Source organism: Megascapheus bottae, chromosome 1 (genome assembly GCF_031878675.1).
Source record: "Megascapheus bottae isolate mThoBot1 chromosome 1, mThoBot2.hap1, whole genome shotgun sequence".
Lineage (NCBI taxonomy): Eukaryota > Metazoa > Chordata > Mammalia > Rodentia > Geomyidae > Megascapheus > Megascapheus bottae.
The window spans coordinates 15,079,275-15,095,161 of NC_143509.1; the positions used below are offsets into that span (position 1 = coordinate 15,079,275).

Below are 15,887 nucleotides of genomic sequence, written 5' to 3' on the forward strand. Positions count from 1 at the left end.
CTGAATGTAAAGTGTAGATGGAAGAAATTGCCAGAGCAAGGTACTAGTACTACCAGTAGTTTCCAGGCTTGTGCCGGGAGCTGGTGATTGTAACAAGAAGAGTCTGTGGTGCTGACATAATGCTGTCAGTCATAATTATCCCAAACTAAGGTGTGCAAGGGAAATGGCAAGATTACTATGTCAATCACAAAGCTTTTTCAAAATTTTAATCAAGAAGTAATATACCATTTGAGAAATAATGCACCTCCTACCTGATGAATGTAAATACATTATCCCGACAATAAAAAAGAAAAAATGAATCTAGAAATAAAAAAAGAAGCAATGTATCTACTACCTGACGAATGTAACTGTAATCTCTCTATATATTATCCCAACAATAAAAAGAGAATTTGATCTCGGTTTTTGGTTTGTTTTTGCCAGTCCTGGGGACTGAACTTAGGGCCTGAGCACGTCCTTGGGCAATGTGCTAGGGTATCTCTCTTTTCCACTGTCTCTACTGGTATTTTGAGACTAACCCTGGAGACTATGCATACAGCAAGACAGTCAGAAAATGCTACAAACTGGAACCTGATTTATTTTCTTGGTAGCCAAGAGTTTAGAAAGTCATGTCAACGCATTAACAAAGCATGTGAAAAAGAAAAGCAATTATTTTACAAATAGTGTAGAAAACTGAGTATTGGAGAGATATTATATTGCTTATCTGACTCCAGAATGAAGTCTCATATGAGACCCTGAAGACAGAGCATCACATGTCTGTGTGGCGGCTTTTGTCTTAGGAATTAGTACACTGAAATCATCAGTTACGCCTGTAGGGTTGGTCATCTGTGGATGCAAGATTTGGATACAGGGCCGGGAGTTTGGCCTAGTGGTTAAAGTGCTTGCCTAGCATGCGCGAAGACCCGGGTTCGATTCCTTGGTACCACATACATACAAAAAAGCTGGAAGTGGTGCTGAGGCTCAAGTGGTAGAGCTCTAGCCTTGAGAAAGTCCAAGGACAGTGCTCAGGCCCTGAGCTCAAGTCCACGACTGGCAAAAAAAAAAAAAAAAAAAGATTTGGATACAAATCAGGTAAGGTGTCGAGGAGACTTCACAACACAGATGTGTTTATATTGTTTGTAAATGACATGCTATGCCCCCTTTCTATCAGTAAGTCTGTGGTGGGTGCACAATCCTCACACTTGTGGAGTTGTAGTCAAAGCAGAGGGCAGGGTCCTCCCCCATTTGCAGCTGGTGGCAGCTGTGCTTGTCTATACTGAGACTGACTACTGAGAAAGCAGTTATGACCAGGATGGGCAGAGACTCATCTCTTGTTTTCTTCTAGTATGTACTTTCCTCAAAGACTTTAAAAGGAAAGAATTTTCACTCTTTAAAGCTTCCTTTGGGAAGAAAGTTGCTTTGCAAAGTCAGTAACAGTGTATGAATTTCACCTCTCTTGGGTATTTTTCTTGCTGTCAGTAACCACCTTTTCTCCTTGAGGCACGAAATGACATCATCAGAAGAGTTGTTCCTATAAGTCTCCTACAAAGTATCATCTACAGCTGCAAACAGGAATCTATGGGTGTGATTTTTAAAAAATAAAAGGAAAAGAACCACCACCACCCACTCACGTAATGGAGAAATGAGGGAACGACTGGACGAGTTCAAAGCCCGTGGTATTCCTGACTTCACACGACTATACGCCTACTCGGATACACATGGTATTCCTGACTACATGACTACACGCCTACAGTGATACAAGTGGTATTCCTGACTTCACACGCCTACATGCCTGCCCGGATACACGTGGTATTCCTGACTTTACATGACTACACGCCTCCACGATACATGTGGTATTCCTGACTTCACATGACTACATGCCTACTTGGATACACATGGTATTCCTGACTTCACAATTACACGCCTTACATGGATACATGTGGTATTCCTGACTTCACGACTAAACACCTACAGAGATACACATGGTATTCCTGACTTCACATGACTATATGCCTACAGGGATACACGTGGTATTCCTGACTACACGACTGCACACCTGGAGAAATACATGTGATATTCCTGACTACACAACTACACAGGCTCCAATCACCGGGTTGGGCCTGACCAGGGCCACAGCAGCTCCTGATCCCTGCCCCGAAGCTCTGGGCCAACTGAGGGCAGGCTGGGAGGTGGCAGCCCTGTGGTGTGCATGCCCCTGTGCTCAGATCCAAACAGCTCACACTGTCCACCCCGAGGCTCCAGCCCAAAAGACAGAAGCAGGAATGGGGCTCCTTTCATCATTGCCTTGCCACGTTGGCTTCTGGCCTGGTGATGCTTCAGTTAAGCTTCCCATTGGAATTAATTATTTAAAAATCATCAAGAGCTGCTAAGACCCTGCTTTTCCAGGGAAGGACACCAGGGGGTTGCGGTCATTCACACTGGTAATGATGCCGTGGAATTTCCCCAGAATCATCTTGTTCTAAACATACACAACATTTGAGTTCCAGTTTCCCTGACAAATATTTACTGGCATCATTCTTTCTTTCTTTCTTTTTCTTTCTTCCTTTCTTTGTCTTGGGGCTTGAATTCTGGGCCTGGGCGCTGTCCCTGAGCTCTTCAGCTCAAGGCTACCACCCTACCCCTTGAACTACTGCACCACTTCCTCTACTTCCTTGTACTTGGTGACATGTGTTCAAACTTTTGATCAACGAGTGCCTCCTTCCCATCATAATATTCCTTTTTTTCTTTTTATTATTTTTGATTTTTGTCAGTCTACCACTTTGAACCACAATGCCGATTCTGGTTTTCTAGTGGTTGATTGGAGACAAGAGTCTCACAGACTTTCGTGCTGTGGCTGGCTTTGAACCTCTATCCTCAGATCTCAGCCTCCTGAGTAGCTAGGATGATAGCTAGGATCACTCCTGGCTCCATCATAGCATTTCTGTAATTACGTTTTGACCCTGTAGGCCAGGTTTAAGTAGACCCAGATCATGATTAAATCATGTAGTACAAGTCTCTTTTACCCAATAAATCGGTAGTGAGGAAAACAGAGGGAACCTCAAATATTGCTGGGAGCCGAGTAACGCCATGTCTAATAACTTTCTGCTGAGACAAGGCAAGACAAGACTTGATTACCATTGTTACAAATGTGTTATTGTTTATCACTCTCTGCTGAGACCTAGAGTGAGGGTATATTAGCTAGAGGGAATTACTCAAAAAGGTTTTTTTGGGGGGAGTTAGAGTTCCTGCCTTGATGAACCTCCCTGATGCGTCTGTTTGTCCTCCGGAGAAGGAGGGCTGTGTGCAGGAAGTCAGTGGGCCTTCTCACTTGGCTTGTTCTGGTCAGGTCTTGTTCTCCCTATCCCTCCTGCTGATCGAGAGGGACTGGGGAAGAAGGACCCTGACAAAGTATCAGATGAAGATGGTGAGAAAGAGCAATCTCATATCAATATCATACTGTAAATTGAATAAAAAAGGGAAGAGCCATTATCACTCTCCGCAGGCTGGAATCTAAAGGAGAATGAGATAACATCCATGGGCAAATTCTTTGAGTTTTTGGAAGGAACACAATCACCTCCCTCCCCTTTTTTTTTCATATTGAAGTGGATGGGACATTCGGCCGGACGTGCGCCTTCTCATTCGAATGCATTCTGGGCTGAATCCTTTCAACCCTCCCCTAACTACTAGAAGAACTAATTTTCACAGGGCAGAAGGAGGGCGGGCTAGGAGCTGTGGCTCAGTGAACACCTGTGGCCTCCTCACTGATGGCTCAGACATTTGCCTCTGGGTGGGACGACACTGGGTGGGAATCCCAAGACATTTTTGGGTAGAGGAGAGAAAACAGAATCTACAAGTTAAATGGAGTCACTCAGACCATTAGTTCTCAGAGTCTAGTTTAGGTTCAGGAGATCACTGGAGGCCAAATTATAATGCCGTATCCATCTCACAGAGTGCTTTTAATCTGCGGAATCTAAAACATAGGAATTTAAAAAAGGAAACACAGACTATTTTAAAATTAGAAACTCCATCCAAGGACACCCGACCCCAAATCATGGCGGAACCAGTTGGGAGTGGGTACTGTACCTGCCTTGGCGTTCTCTCCGATCGGCTCCGGCACCACTCCCAGTCGGAGAGGCCTGGCGTCGGGCTCTCCTGTAGCGGCAGCCTTCCTCTGAGGCCGTCCTGCGCTGCTGCATCCCCGTGGGCCAGGTCGAGGCCCGCACCTGTTCCTTCGCCTTCCGCAGCGTAGGTGCGGGCGTGGACGCCTGCCAGCGAGGCGCTGTCTTCGGGGAGCCGGGTGCTGATCTCCACGCGCACGGCGCCCGGCGCGTGGTGGCCGTCCTGCGTGGAGGTGCCCGGTGCGCGGTGGCCGCCGTCCTGCCGGGAGTCGCGCTCCGAGCACCCCAGGCTGCAGTGGACGCCTTCGTAGTCTTCTTCCCGCGCTAGCCTGTAGATCCCGTAGCTTTGTTGGAAGGACAGATTGAACTCAAAGCCTCTCCTCTTGGCTGGGTGGGAACAATACATACGCACCACGGTTAGAAAGGCGGCTCTCCGTAGCAGGTGTTTTTGCAGTTTCAGCTGCTCGTTAAGGCGTCGTTTAACCTGGCTGCCATGACCGGGAACTATCCTGCCTGCTTCTTGTCAACTACGTGAGGCGGCTGCACCATACGACCAGTCATCGGTTTACGCTCAGCTTAATGTTTCTCCTTGCACCACAAGGGACCTAAAATACATCCAGTCTCTAAAGCAGTTTTAAATGAAAATAATCAGCTATAAAATAGAAAAGTCTCCTTTTCAGTCTACTGAGCTATAATTCTCTTTATCTGGGGGTAAAATACATTGCTGATACATTATACCATGCATCAGTTAAATTATTAAGTAGTCTTAGCGTTGTGAACTGTTGGGAGAGACCATGACCAACAGGTATAGCTGCCTTCAGCCTCTCAATGCACATCATGTTTGACACTCACATGTCTGTGTATGCACATATTAAAATTAAACCATGCTACCTTGCAGCTTTTCAACCTCACAGGGACCCTCCCACTCTTCTTCCCTCCCTCCCTCTTTCCTTCCTCCCTCCTTCCTTCCTCCTCCTTTCCACAGGGTCTTACCATATATTCTATTCAAGATTTACATAAGGCAAAAGGTGTTGATATTTTAAATATAACAGGAAGTTGGTTGACACAATGTATGGTCTTCCTAGAACAAGAAATGAGAACAGCAGGCATTGGTAGCTTAAGTGGACAGCCTTGGGGCACCAGTGTAACCAGAGCATCTGCAGTGATAGGTGCTCAGGCGGCTGACAACATGAGGACTGGAGCTCGAGAACAGAATGAAAGCCCAGAAGATACACTCCCAGCTCCTAGGTGGGTGCAGCAGGGCACACATGTCATCTAAGCTGTGTAATGGGATCTCAGCACTGGGATTGAGGTCCACCAGTGTGGAAAGTCTGCCAGACTCTTCTCCACAGAAGAGGAGTGGCCCAGGCCTGTCGTCCTCCAGTGATGGGCAGCCTAAAACTGGGTTGGCCTTGGGTCAAGTGTGGGGCCAGGAGGAAAGTCACACCAGACCCTAAAAATTACCAACGAAAAGCAGAGCTGGAGGAGAGGCTCAGTGCTATTGCGTCGGCCTAGCAAGTGTGAGACCCTTTATTCACATCATTCCCACCCCATGAAACCACAGCAAACAGAAGTTACAACAGAGCAGTGGACAAGATGCGATTAAATGCTTTGACTTTCATCTTTTAAAACATGGCTTATTTCAAATATCTTTTCTACGTTGATAGTCTATGTTTCAATTGCCAACACTTCAGCGGATGGTGGAATGACCATGGAAAACTGTGAAGTTTCTATGGGATAACATGTACAGTTTGACTCAGTTAATGAAACCCTGCGTCACTCACAAGCTCACATGCTTACTGAAATGACCAGGTGGGTTTGCTGATGTTGGGTTGACCAATGAACAGATCTGATCAGTGCCACTTGTTTTTCTTGGACACAGATGCAAAATCTTGGAGATTTAAAGAAGTGAGAACATAGAAAGATGTCATATTTTAGACACTGCCTCAAATATATTTCTACTTGCTTTTCCTAGTAATATTCATCTTCTAATGAAATTTAACTTCCATTTTTTACTTACTTCAAGAGAGTGAAAGATGAAGGAATTAGAAGGATGACAGATTATTGATAGAACTCCCCTTTCTCCTAAAAAGAATGTGAAGTGACAAAAGAGGTCAAAGACAATATGAAGTGCTTACATGCCTTGGATAAAACACAGAATGGGGTGTGATAGAGTACAGGGGGACTGAATAACAGGAGGCTGGATGCTGACCAGATGCACTGACCACATTAACTGATGATGAACTGAACAATAAATAAATTCCTAAAACCAATGATAATTTTAACATTTTATAAAATAAATAATCTGGAGAGTGATATATCACCAGATAATCTGATTTTGTAAAACATATAGAAGCTAAAAATCTGATTTTACATAAAATACTTGAATTTTTGCTATTTTAATTGAAAAAAGAAAACATCAGTAAGCTGACAAATGAGTCTGAAAGTCCTCTCCACTCATGTTTCTACCAGCTGAAATGGCCGTATTAAAAATAGCTTTAAAACACGCTTTTCTTTTGAGATAGTTGTCATATAAATTAGCATCCCAAAAAGAGGCGATTCTTACTTCTGTAAGTCAGTCTCTAGTGCTGACATCTGGGCCTCCGGCTCCATTTTTCAGTTATCATTTGGTAAAGCTGGGATACCGGATTATAGATACTTTGTATTTAAATCAAGATAAATCTAAGTATAAGTTAGAACAAACATTTTCTCCTTTGCTCTTTGAGGTTGTTGACAAAGGATGAAAAGGACCTAGCATATCTTGTGTGATGGTTGGTCTTAATGTACTGTGCCATTTCTCTTGTCTTTTTTTGCCCTTTGGTTAATCTCATATTGTTACTGTATCTGACTTTGTTACCTGGTATATTGTATATACTTTTATTTGTTTATTTGAAATAGGAAAGGGAAGGGGGAAAATAAGATGAATGGTAGGGGGTGTGGGGAGGAAAATGAGGACAAAACACGAGAAGGGGTATCAATGTGTGAGAAGTAATGCACTTGCTACTTGACAAATATAACCCCTGCATACCTTACCCCCCCACACAAAAAAAAGATGTAAAGGAGAAAAGGACTGAAGCTATATTGGGGTGGAGGTCCCCACTTCTGGGCTGCATGAGGCCCTTGAAATCATCCAGAACCTGGCAGGCAGACAGGAATGGTCTCAGAGGCTGCCTCTGCCCGTTCCCTGCACCCACAGTTTTGTGAAGCTCGCCCTGATGTTCCAGGTGTCCACTGGCCTTCAGCAATATGAAAGTCACCACTCCTAAAGCTGGCAAAGCCTTTGGCCTTCCTGGCTGAGCCACCCCATGGGGTCTCAGAGTTCCCAGCAACAGGAAAACTGTGCTCAGCTGTATGCAATGCAAATGTATTCTTATTCTCAGAATTCTGAGGACACACTATGGATAGTAAGAGAGTGTGGAACCATTGGAACTTTGTGTCTTAAGCTAATATTCCCCACGTTTTGCTTTTGAAACCATATTTCTTAAAACAAACCAACAAAAACCTGAGCCTTTAAAACTTGTCTGTCTTTGGAATTCTAAAGCAAATACAAACAAAAGCAGTGGAAATTTGGGGGAGAATATTGTTTTTAATCTCAGAATTTCAGACATGGAGTTGTAATGTCACTATTGATTCTCCTAGCTTTGCTATAGGATCTTCTGTCTTGTACAGTATGGATGGTGAAATTTTTTCTAGGTAGGTTATTTGTCATGGCAGATGCATTAAGTGTGTGGAACTACTTTGTTTTCAGGTCTGGTAAGAGTAATCTTCACTTTTAGAAAGTATCTTCCCTAAACTGCTTCACGCAGAATTCATCTCCCTCTCAGTCTTACATATTATTAGAAAGCGCTGATTCATCAGTGAAGTGGCTAACCTTAATATTTGTTAGACTGTTGAGGCAGGCTTGTAAATAATTCCTTATTGTTATGTGCTTGTATAAGTAGAACTTGAACTTTGTTATTAATTTTCCCTGTGAGTGGCTATTAATCTCCAGAAACACATCATTTTTTCAAGCTGTGATTATTCTAAAGACAAGCGAATTTGTCATCTGTGAGCAATGAAAACTTGATGACATTCTGAACAATACATTTTTTGCATTGTTTATGATGCACTGAACCCATAAACTATCATGTTGAATTGAAGACTCTTCGTACAACTACTTAAGAATAATTGTCAATTAAAAGTATCTAAATTCAAATGTAACCCTTACATAGAAAAGGACAAACCATTCAAACTTCTCAGGTAACTACTGAGAAGCTACTGCCGACTATACTTTGCTATTAACTTTTGCAGCCAACAAAATGGACTAAGTGAACTGTTTTTTTTTTTATCTTATCTTTCTTTCCTATGAAAGAATAATAATTTGCTTATTCTGAGCAAAGGAGTACTTTATTTCATTTTATTTTTGTGTTGACCGTGGGTGGTGATTGAACTCAGGGGCTGGGTGCTGTCTGTGAGCTATTTCATTCAAGGCACTCGATTGCTTTGAGTCGCAGCAGTACTTCCCATTTTCTGGTGATTAATTGGATTTGAGTCTGAAGGAGTTTCCTGCTTGGACTGGCTTTGAACTGCAACCCTCAGATCTCAGCCTCCCAGTACCTAGAATGACAGGTGTGAGCCACCAGTGCCGAGCTAAGCCAAGGGACTACTAAGAAGATGGTTAATTCGGCATATGCACTATCAGATTTAGTAAATCCTAACTTTAGTCTGGATTGACAGTCGTATCATTTTCATTCCTCACAGCTAAAAATGCATAGCTCATGGCTCAACTTTCCCATCTTAGAATTCTCATGCCATTGTTCTGTCAAGTTTTGCAGCAAGTTTTATCCTATTTCTATTCTAGATATGTGCTCTAGAACTTAAAACCATAACTAGCATGGCTGGGTTGATAGGTATACAGTACAATGGCAGACCTTTATCCCTTCCTCAAACTCACATTGTTCATGTAGCAGCAGAGTATCCTAAATTTCTAATTAGGGAGCAGTTTTCAGGCACTCTGATCTCACGTTGATTGTTCTGGAAACTTTATAATGCCTGGGGAAAGAAGTAAACAGTAGACTAAAGACAATACGTTCCTCCCCATTACAGTGAACAATGACAGTTCACATGTCATGTTTTGAATTCTTTTCGGAGGACTAATTACACTGTCTTTCCAAGCAGGTGGCCCCTGGCTGTAATCTTAGCTTCCTGGGAGGCTGAAAACTAGAAGACAGAGGTTCAAAGCTACCCTGAGCAGAAAAGTCTGTTGATACTCTGTCTTCAAAAATAACCAACAAAATGCTGGACTAGAGGTGTGGCTCAAGTTGTGCAAGGAGGGCTATGAGCAAGAAAGCCCAGCTCAGGCCAGGGGACAGTGTTCAGAATTTACAACAGCACTGTGGCTCAAGTGGCAGAGCACTAACTTTGAGCTGAAGAGCTCTGACACAGAACCCAGGCTCAGAGTTCAGGCCCCATGACAGACGAGAAGGAGGGAGAGGAGATAGAGGAGGAGGAGGAGGAGGAGGAGGAGGAGGAGGAGGAGGAGGAGGAGGAGGAGGAGAACTTTACAACAACGTTGTTATAGATGTAGACTTACATTCTGCCCACTTGGGGCTGGGAGCTGCAGTGGATGTGGAGCCCAAGAGCCCACGTGGGCATAGGCCTGTGCCAAGTGAATTTGCCTCTTCCTCCCTCTCCTAAAATGACACACAAATGTGCTGCAGAGTGGTTTATTGGGCCTCGTCTGACTCTGCTCCAACCCCCAAGGTAAGAGCTGCTTCACTTTCTTCATGTTTGCCTGGCTATTGTTCATATCCATCCCCCCCCCTCCCCCCCGACTGGCCTGGGGACCGCTCACGGATCCCTGGCGTGGAGGGGGCTCACCTGTTCTCCCATCCGAAGCCACGGCATAGGAGTTCTGTCTGCAGTCGATGATGCAGCCGCAGGGAAAGTGCGCCCAGCTTCTGGACAGGACAAACACCGGTGTCACGGCGGAGGCCAGCAGGGTCAGCAGGAAACTGAGCATCTCCAGAGGAGGGCTGCGAGCCCCTGCCACGTGCTGGACCAGCATGTGCACCTGCGGAGGCAGAGCAGTCAGGCCCGGCCAGAGCCCAGGCCCTTCCCCGGCCCTGGCTCTGGGAGCCAGCGTAGCTGTGCCCCTGCTCCTGACCCCAGGTCCGTTAACTCTGTCACCAAGGAGGCCCAGCGCATAGCTGGATCACCCGGGGAGGAACTACAGCATGCTTCTCCAGATATCCCTCTGGCCCCCCATCTCCACCCAGACAACCCCGCGCTGCGGTCACTTCTCCCTGGACTGGCTTCTGTGGCTGAAAGGGAGGAGGTGCTTTATATCCTGTTGGCTTCTCTACACCTTTCCCCATGATCCTTGCTAGAGATGGGGACAACAGGCAGAACCAGAACGGAGCTGTGCGTGTGTGTGTGTGTGTGTGTGTGCTGGTCCTAGGGTTTGAACTCTGGGCTTGGGCACTGTCCCTGAGCTTTTTGCACAAGGTTGGTGCTCTACCACTTAGGCCACAGCTCCACTTCCAGCTTTTGGTGGTTCGTCGGAGTCTCAGACCTTCCTGCCCAGGCTGACTTGGAGCTGCAATCCTTAGACCTCAGCCTCCTGAGTCCCGAGGCACCAGCGCCTGGCTCCGTGAGGACATTAAAAGATCAAGTCTCGCTCCTGCAGCCAACCTCGTTATTTGTCTGGTGTTCCCACAGGTCTTCGTGAGAAAGCCCCCACTCGCACGAGGGATCCTGGTTTGCGGAAAGGGAAGGAGTCCCCGCGCCGTGCCTGTGCCCGCGCCCATCAGCACGCCTGTGCCCACAAGTGCTCGCACTCCCGTCCTTTTCCACACTCGCAGATTGTCCTGCGAGGGACAAGCAGACTCAACCACACTGATTAAGTCTCCCCGGACTTCTCCGAGCGCCTCTCGCCCTGGCCCGTGAAGGGTCGCGGGGCGCTCAGGCCAGGGTCCTCGCCGCCTGTCCACCCTACGCGCCCCAGCTCGGCGACCTGCGGCTGCGCCCTTACCATCATGGGCAGCCACAGGACAGCTTTGATCAGCGCCAGGATCAGGGCGAAGCGTCTCTGCGCCACGCTGCGTGCGAAGCTCCGGCTTTCCCACGGATTCCGGTGCGCGCGGGCTCCGGCCTGAGGGGCATCTGGAGGGCCAGGTCCCGCGGTAACGGCCCGCTCGTCCCCAGGAGATGGAGCCTCCGGGGACCCCAGGGCGGAGTCGGCTCTGTGCCCAGCTGGAGGAGACCCCGGGGCGGAGGCCCCGCCGGCGATCGTCCGGTACTGGGCGAGGGCTCGGGGCGGCGCCTCGGAGCACAGCAGCTGCAGGGCGAGCGGGCCGGCCAGGCCGGCCAGCGGGGCTAGGGCCGTGGCATACACGGCGCAGAGCAGCAGCCCGGCGGGCCCCGACACCAGGCAACCCCAGGCAGTGCGTTCGAAGGCGCCCCAGCCGCCTAGCGGCAGCGCGGCGAGCGCCAGGCTGGCCGCCCCCACGCCCAGCGCCGCGCCCAGCGCCCGGCCGCGTCCTCGGCAGCCCGCTGGAGTCCCGGCCGCCCGGCGCAGGCTCACAAAGTTGTAGCCGACCAGAATCGCCGCCTTCAAGTTGCCGGAGAGGCCCTGGCCGGTGTAGAGGAGCGCGGCGGCGGCGCACAGGGGCCAGGGGTGGCCGGCGGCGCCCCGGGTCCATTGCAGGCGCAGAAAGAGCGTGGCCGCCAGGGCTCCCACGAGGTCGTCCACCGCCCAGGCGGCCACCAGCGCCGGCACCGTGCCGCGGCGTGGCATCGGCAGAAGGGAAGCCAGGGAGAACACGCCGCCTGCCAACGCCGCCAGCGCCAGGGCGCTTGTCAGGCAGAAGAGGTAGACGTTGAGCGAGCCCTGCGCGCCGGGCTGGCCGGTGGCGTTGAGCTTCTCTGGCCACAGGTTGGAGTCGTTGGTGGAGTTGTCCAGAAGAGACGACATGGTCCGACGTCTGCATTTATGCTCCCGTCCAGCGGCGTCCGGGGCTGCGCGGCGCGGCGAGGCTCTCCGGACGGACGAGATGGCGACCCCGTGCGACCCCGCGCACCTGAGGCCGCCGGCGGGCGGGTCCCCTCCGGTCCCCTCGCTCAACCCATGCTTAAGAACACACTTCCATTTCAGACACCAACAGGACACTTCTCAGCCGAGGAAACAACCCCAAACTCCCTTCCGCCACCGCCACCAAAGGCGGTGCCGCCACCGCCGCAGCGCGCAGCCCAGAGCAAGGCGTCCTTGGCTGCTGGGCTCCTGGAGAAGCACAAGCAGCGCGCAGCTGGCTGCAGCCGAACTGTGTGCGCCTTTAAGATGCACTTGGTGCCAGAGCTGGTTCAAGAGCAGGTGGGTTTGAGAGAGAGAGAGAGAGAGAGAGAGAGAGAGAGAGAGAGAGAGAGAGAGAGAGAGAGAGAGAGAGAGAGAGAGAGAGAGAGAGAGAGAGAGAGAGAGTTAGTTTTATGAGAGAGCGCCCAGGCTATCTCCCAACTGTGATCCTGGCTGCAGAAAGGGAGGAGTCAGCTCTGAGCAGGGAGAAAGGGAGGGGAGTTTAGAGGATGAAGGAAATGATTTCTAACTCCCCAGCCTGCTTCCCGGCTTGGCAACAGCCTTCTGGCTCAGCTTTCCCTTTGGATTTTGGCACAGAAACCTGTCCAGACCCGCGTCGGCCTTAGAGAGGTCTGAGCCGTGGCTCCGTGGCTCCGTGGCTCCGTGCACTGCTCTGGGTTTCGGGGCTGCGTCCACCGTGTTTGTTTGAGAGGATGGGATTTGCCGGAGTTTCTTTCATGAGCTCATTGCACAGCTAGCTTGCTCGTTTGTGGAAGCTGAAAAGCCGAGGCCAAGGCGGTTGTGGCGAGGTGGGCCGTGGGCAAGGAAGTTAGATGGACGGGTGACAGTTAGATGGACTGGTGACAGATGCCCAGAGGTGTAGCAGCGATGGGTGAGGATTATTGCAGACTTCCTGTGTCCACGAGCATAGCCTGCCATTTCCAAGCACATCGATACAAAACTAAGCCGGGAACCGGTAAGTACCCAGGTGTGACCAGGACACACTGCCTTCAGGCCTGAATGAATGACTATCCTCCGCCAATACATTCAGCGATGATACGTCAATTCAAAGTTTTTAAAATTGATTTTTTATTGTACCGGATAGAGAGGGGTTACAGTTACATTTGCCAGGCAGTAGATTCATTACTTCTCACACATTTGATGCCCCTTCTCATATTTTTGTCCCCATTTCCCTCCCCGTCCCCTCCCAAGCTCAAAGCGTCTTAAACAGTGTTTTAATGACGTGTTCAAGAATGTCCCCACGGCCCTCCTTACAGTACAGAATCAGACTGCTCTGTGTCAGACATTGAGAAAGGCAACCGCCATTTGAATGAATGTCATTTTTAGTCGTTCTTGAGGTCAGAAAAGGGACAGTCGCCCCACAAACACACGTTTACCAGACTATTCAGGGCGCTGTAGACGCTGGTTATGTCTTTGAATTCGGTTTGGCAAGACTGGTAGCTTAGCAAGAGACCTCGCCTAGCTCCTCGGTTTCTTGCGGAGGGGTATTTTCTGCCCCGGATTCCTCCCCGGCTCTGTGCGGGGGGTCTCCAGTGGAAACGGGGAGAGCAAAGGGACCAAGCAGAACCGAGGTCGTGCCCTAGGGCTCTGGAATCACCGGAGCCGCGGTAGGAGCCCGAATCTGTGCAGGTGCAAAAGGGCTGCGTTAGGCCTTGCCTCCTCGCAGCGGAGTGTGGCCCAGAGGTTCTAGGCCGCTGGCCTGCTGGTTGAGTTTTACCCTGCATTGGGCTGCCGGAAGCCGAGTCCAAACCCAGCGGGGCACGTTCACGCCCTCTGCGCCCAGGAAGGCTCCGGGTACCGCTGTAGGCGCGAGAAGCTTCTGGCTGCAATGTCATTAAAGATTGACGCGAAAGCCCCGGAGCAGACTGTCTTTGAGATAAGCAGAGGCGAGCCATTTTGTCAGGGTGAAGATATTCTTCATCATGGTAGTTTCTCTTAGATTTTCAGTTGGGTCGCACAAGTCTACGGTTGGCAAGCTGTATTGAGTGGAGTTGAACAGTAGCTAGTAGAGTTTAAGCGCAGGCCTAGAACATTCCCATCTCATTACCACCCTTTATGGATTTTCTAGTGAACCTTGCTCTGGTCTGTAGCACAGAAGAGAAGAATGCAATGCTTTGCACACTTCCAAAGCTGGGGCATGGAACCGAAGCCAGAAAGGGGCCAGGAAAGATGTCTGAATTCCATTCCACTCCTGCTGCTAGGTAACTCAAGTAAAAACCCTTATCTTTTCTCTTGGTGTCTGTGTCTGTATTAGAAGGTGTTTGACTGGGTTATTTTTAGAGACCTTCCTGATTCTAAATTGCATGCTATTTTTTTAAGGGTTTGAATTAACTGTATCTTGATTTCTTTGTCTGACGACTTCAGGACAATGCACACTGTGATCTAGTAGCACGTGGAAGTGTGTGTGCATGCCATGCATGAACTCTCATGCTACCCTTCCTTTGCCACCAGGAGCTAGAAACCTCTGTTGATGTGTCTATGGGGTGAGACTCAAACAGTCTGCATGCCAGGCCAACACAGACACAGACAGGCTGATTAATGAATCTCAGACACAGACAGGGAACACAGGTGTCCAGGGTTCATCTTTACTCTGTGGCAGACCAGATTTTCACACGTTCTGTCACCACAGCAGGTCTTGTAATCATTCTCTCCGTGTTTGCATCATCTTCAGTTTCCTGCTGGGGGATTCAAAGATGCACAAGCTTGTGTCCCTGCTCCTTTCTGAATAACATCTGTGAAATACCTCATTTCTTTCTTTTTTTATTTTTTGCCAGTCCTGGGCTTGAGCTCAGGGCCTGAGCACTGTCCTTAGACTTTCTCAAGGCTAGAGCTCTACCACTTGAGCCTCAGCACCACTTCCAGCTTTTTTCTATGTATGTGGTACCGAGGAATCGAACCGGGTCTTTGTGCATGCTAGGCAAGCTCTCTACCACTAGGCCAAACTCCTGGCCCGAAATACCTCATTTCTAAAAGTGTATTTATTCTACTAGTCTTTATAACTCATTGCATCTGTCTACTATCTATCATCTGTAGATCCGTCAGCTATCTCTCAATTTCTCTGTCTTTCAGGTTTTGAACTTATATTGCTGTACTCTGAGTGCTGGTGAGTGTTATCATCACACCCAGCTCATCCTTTACTCATTTGTTTTCTTATTTTTTATTCATTGCATTTTTATTCATTTTCTTTCTACTCATTTTAGTATTTCTTATTCATTTTAGTATTTAGTCTTTATTCATTATGTCCTGAAAAATAATATATCTATATATGTATTCATTTCAAATGTAAGGGTTTCATGATTTTATACATTACATATATACCAGTGCTGTACATATATTATCGAACACAAAGGCTTCAATTGTAAATCTATAAAACTTTAATATTTCTAAAAATGTAGCTCTGTGATGCCCAAATATTTTAGAACAATAAAGACTTTTATTAACTCCTTTTCATGGTTTAAGTGAAAGAGTTCATAAATTTCTCAATGCAATATGTAATATATAGAATATTATATATCAAATACATAAAGCACAGTAAAATTTTATAAGTAATGAACCATCAAATTTATAGTGCCATATGTAATATGGCATATTTATATATTGCAAATGATAACATAAAATATACACACAGTACATATATCATTGTATATAATGAGTACATGTAATTGTGTATAATATGTAATAGTATATGTACATACCCTTCATTGGTGGATAGAGTTCCCAGA

The 15,887-nt window shown here is 47.8% G+C and overlaps 1 protein-coding gene and 1 pseudogene across 1 annotated transcript in view; one reads left to right on the forward strand and one right to left on the reverse strand.

Annotated features, from left to right (window-relative positions):
- Positions 1-12,048, reverse strand: part of Gpr149 (G protein-coupled receptor 149) — a 32,282-nt gene extending 20,234 nt beyond the window's left edge. The window contains exons 1-3 of the mRNA XM_090328400.1: positions 11,107-12,048; positions 9,954-10,146; positions 4,060-4,481 (exon numbers count right to left, since the gene is read on the reverse strand). Of these exons, the coding sequence (XP_090184526.1) occupies positions 4,060-4,481; positions 9,954-10,146; positions 11,107-12,048 (1,557 nt within the window). The remainder of the gene's footprint in view (positions 1-4,059; positions 4,482-9,953; positions 10,147-11,106) is intronic.
- LOC150068422 (G2/mitotic-specific cyclin-B1-like) overlaps positions 12,047-15,887 on the forward strand; it is a 37,085-nt pseudogene continuing 33,244 nt past the window's right edge.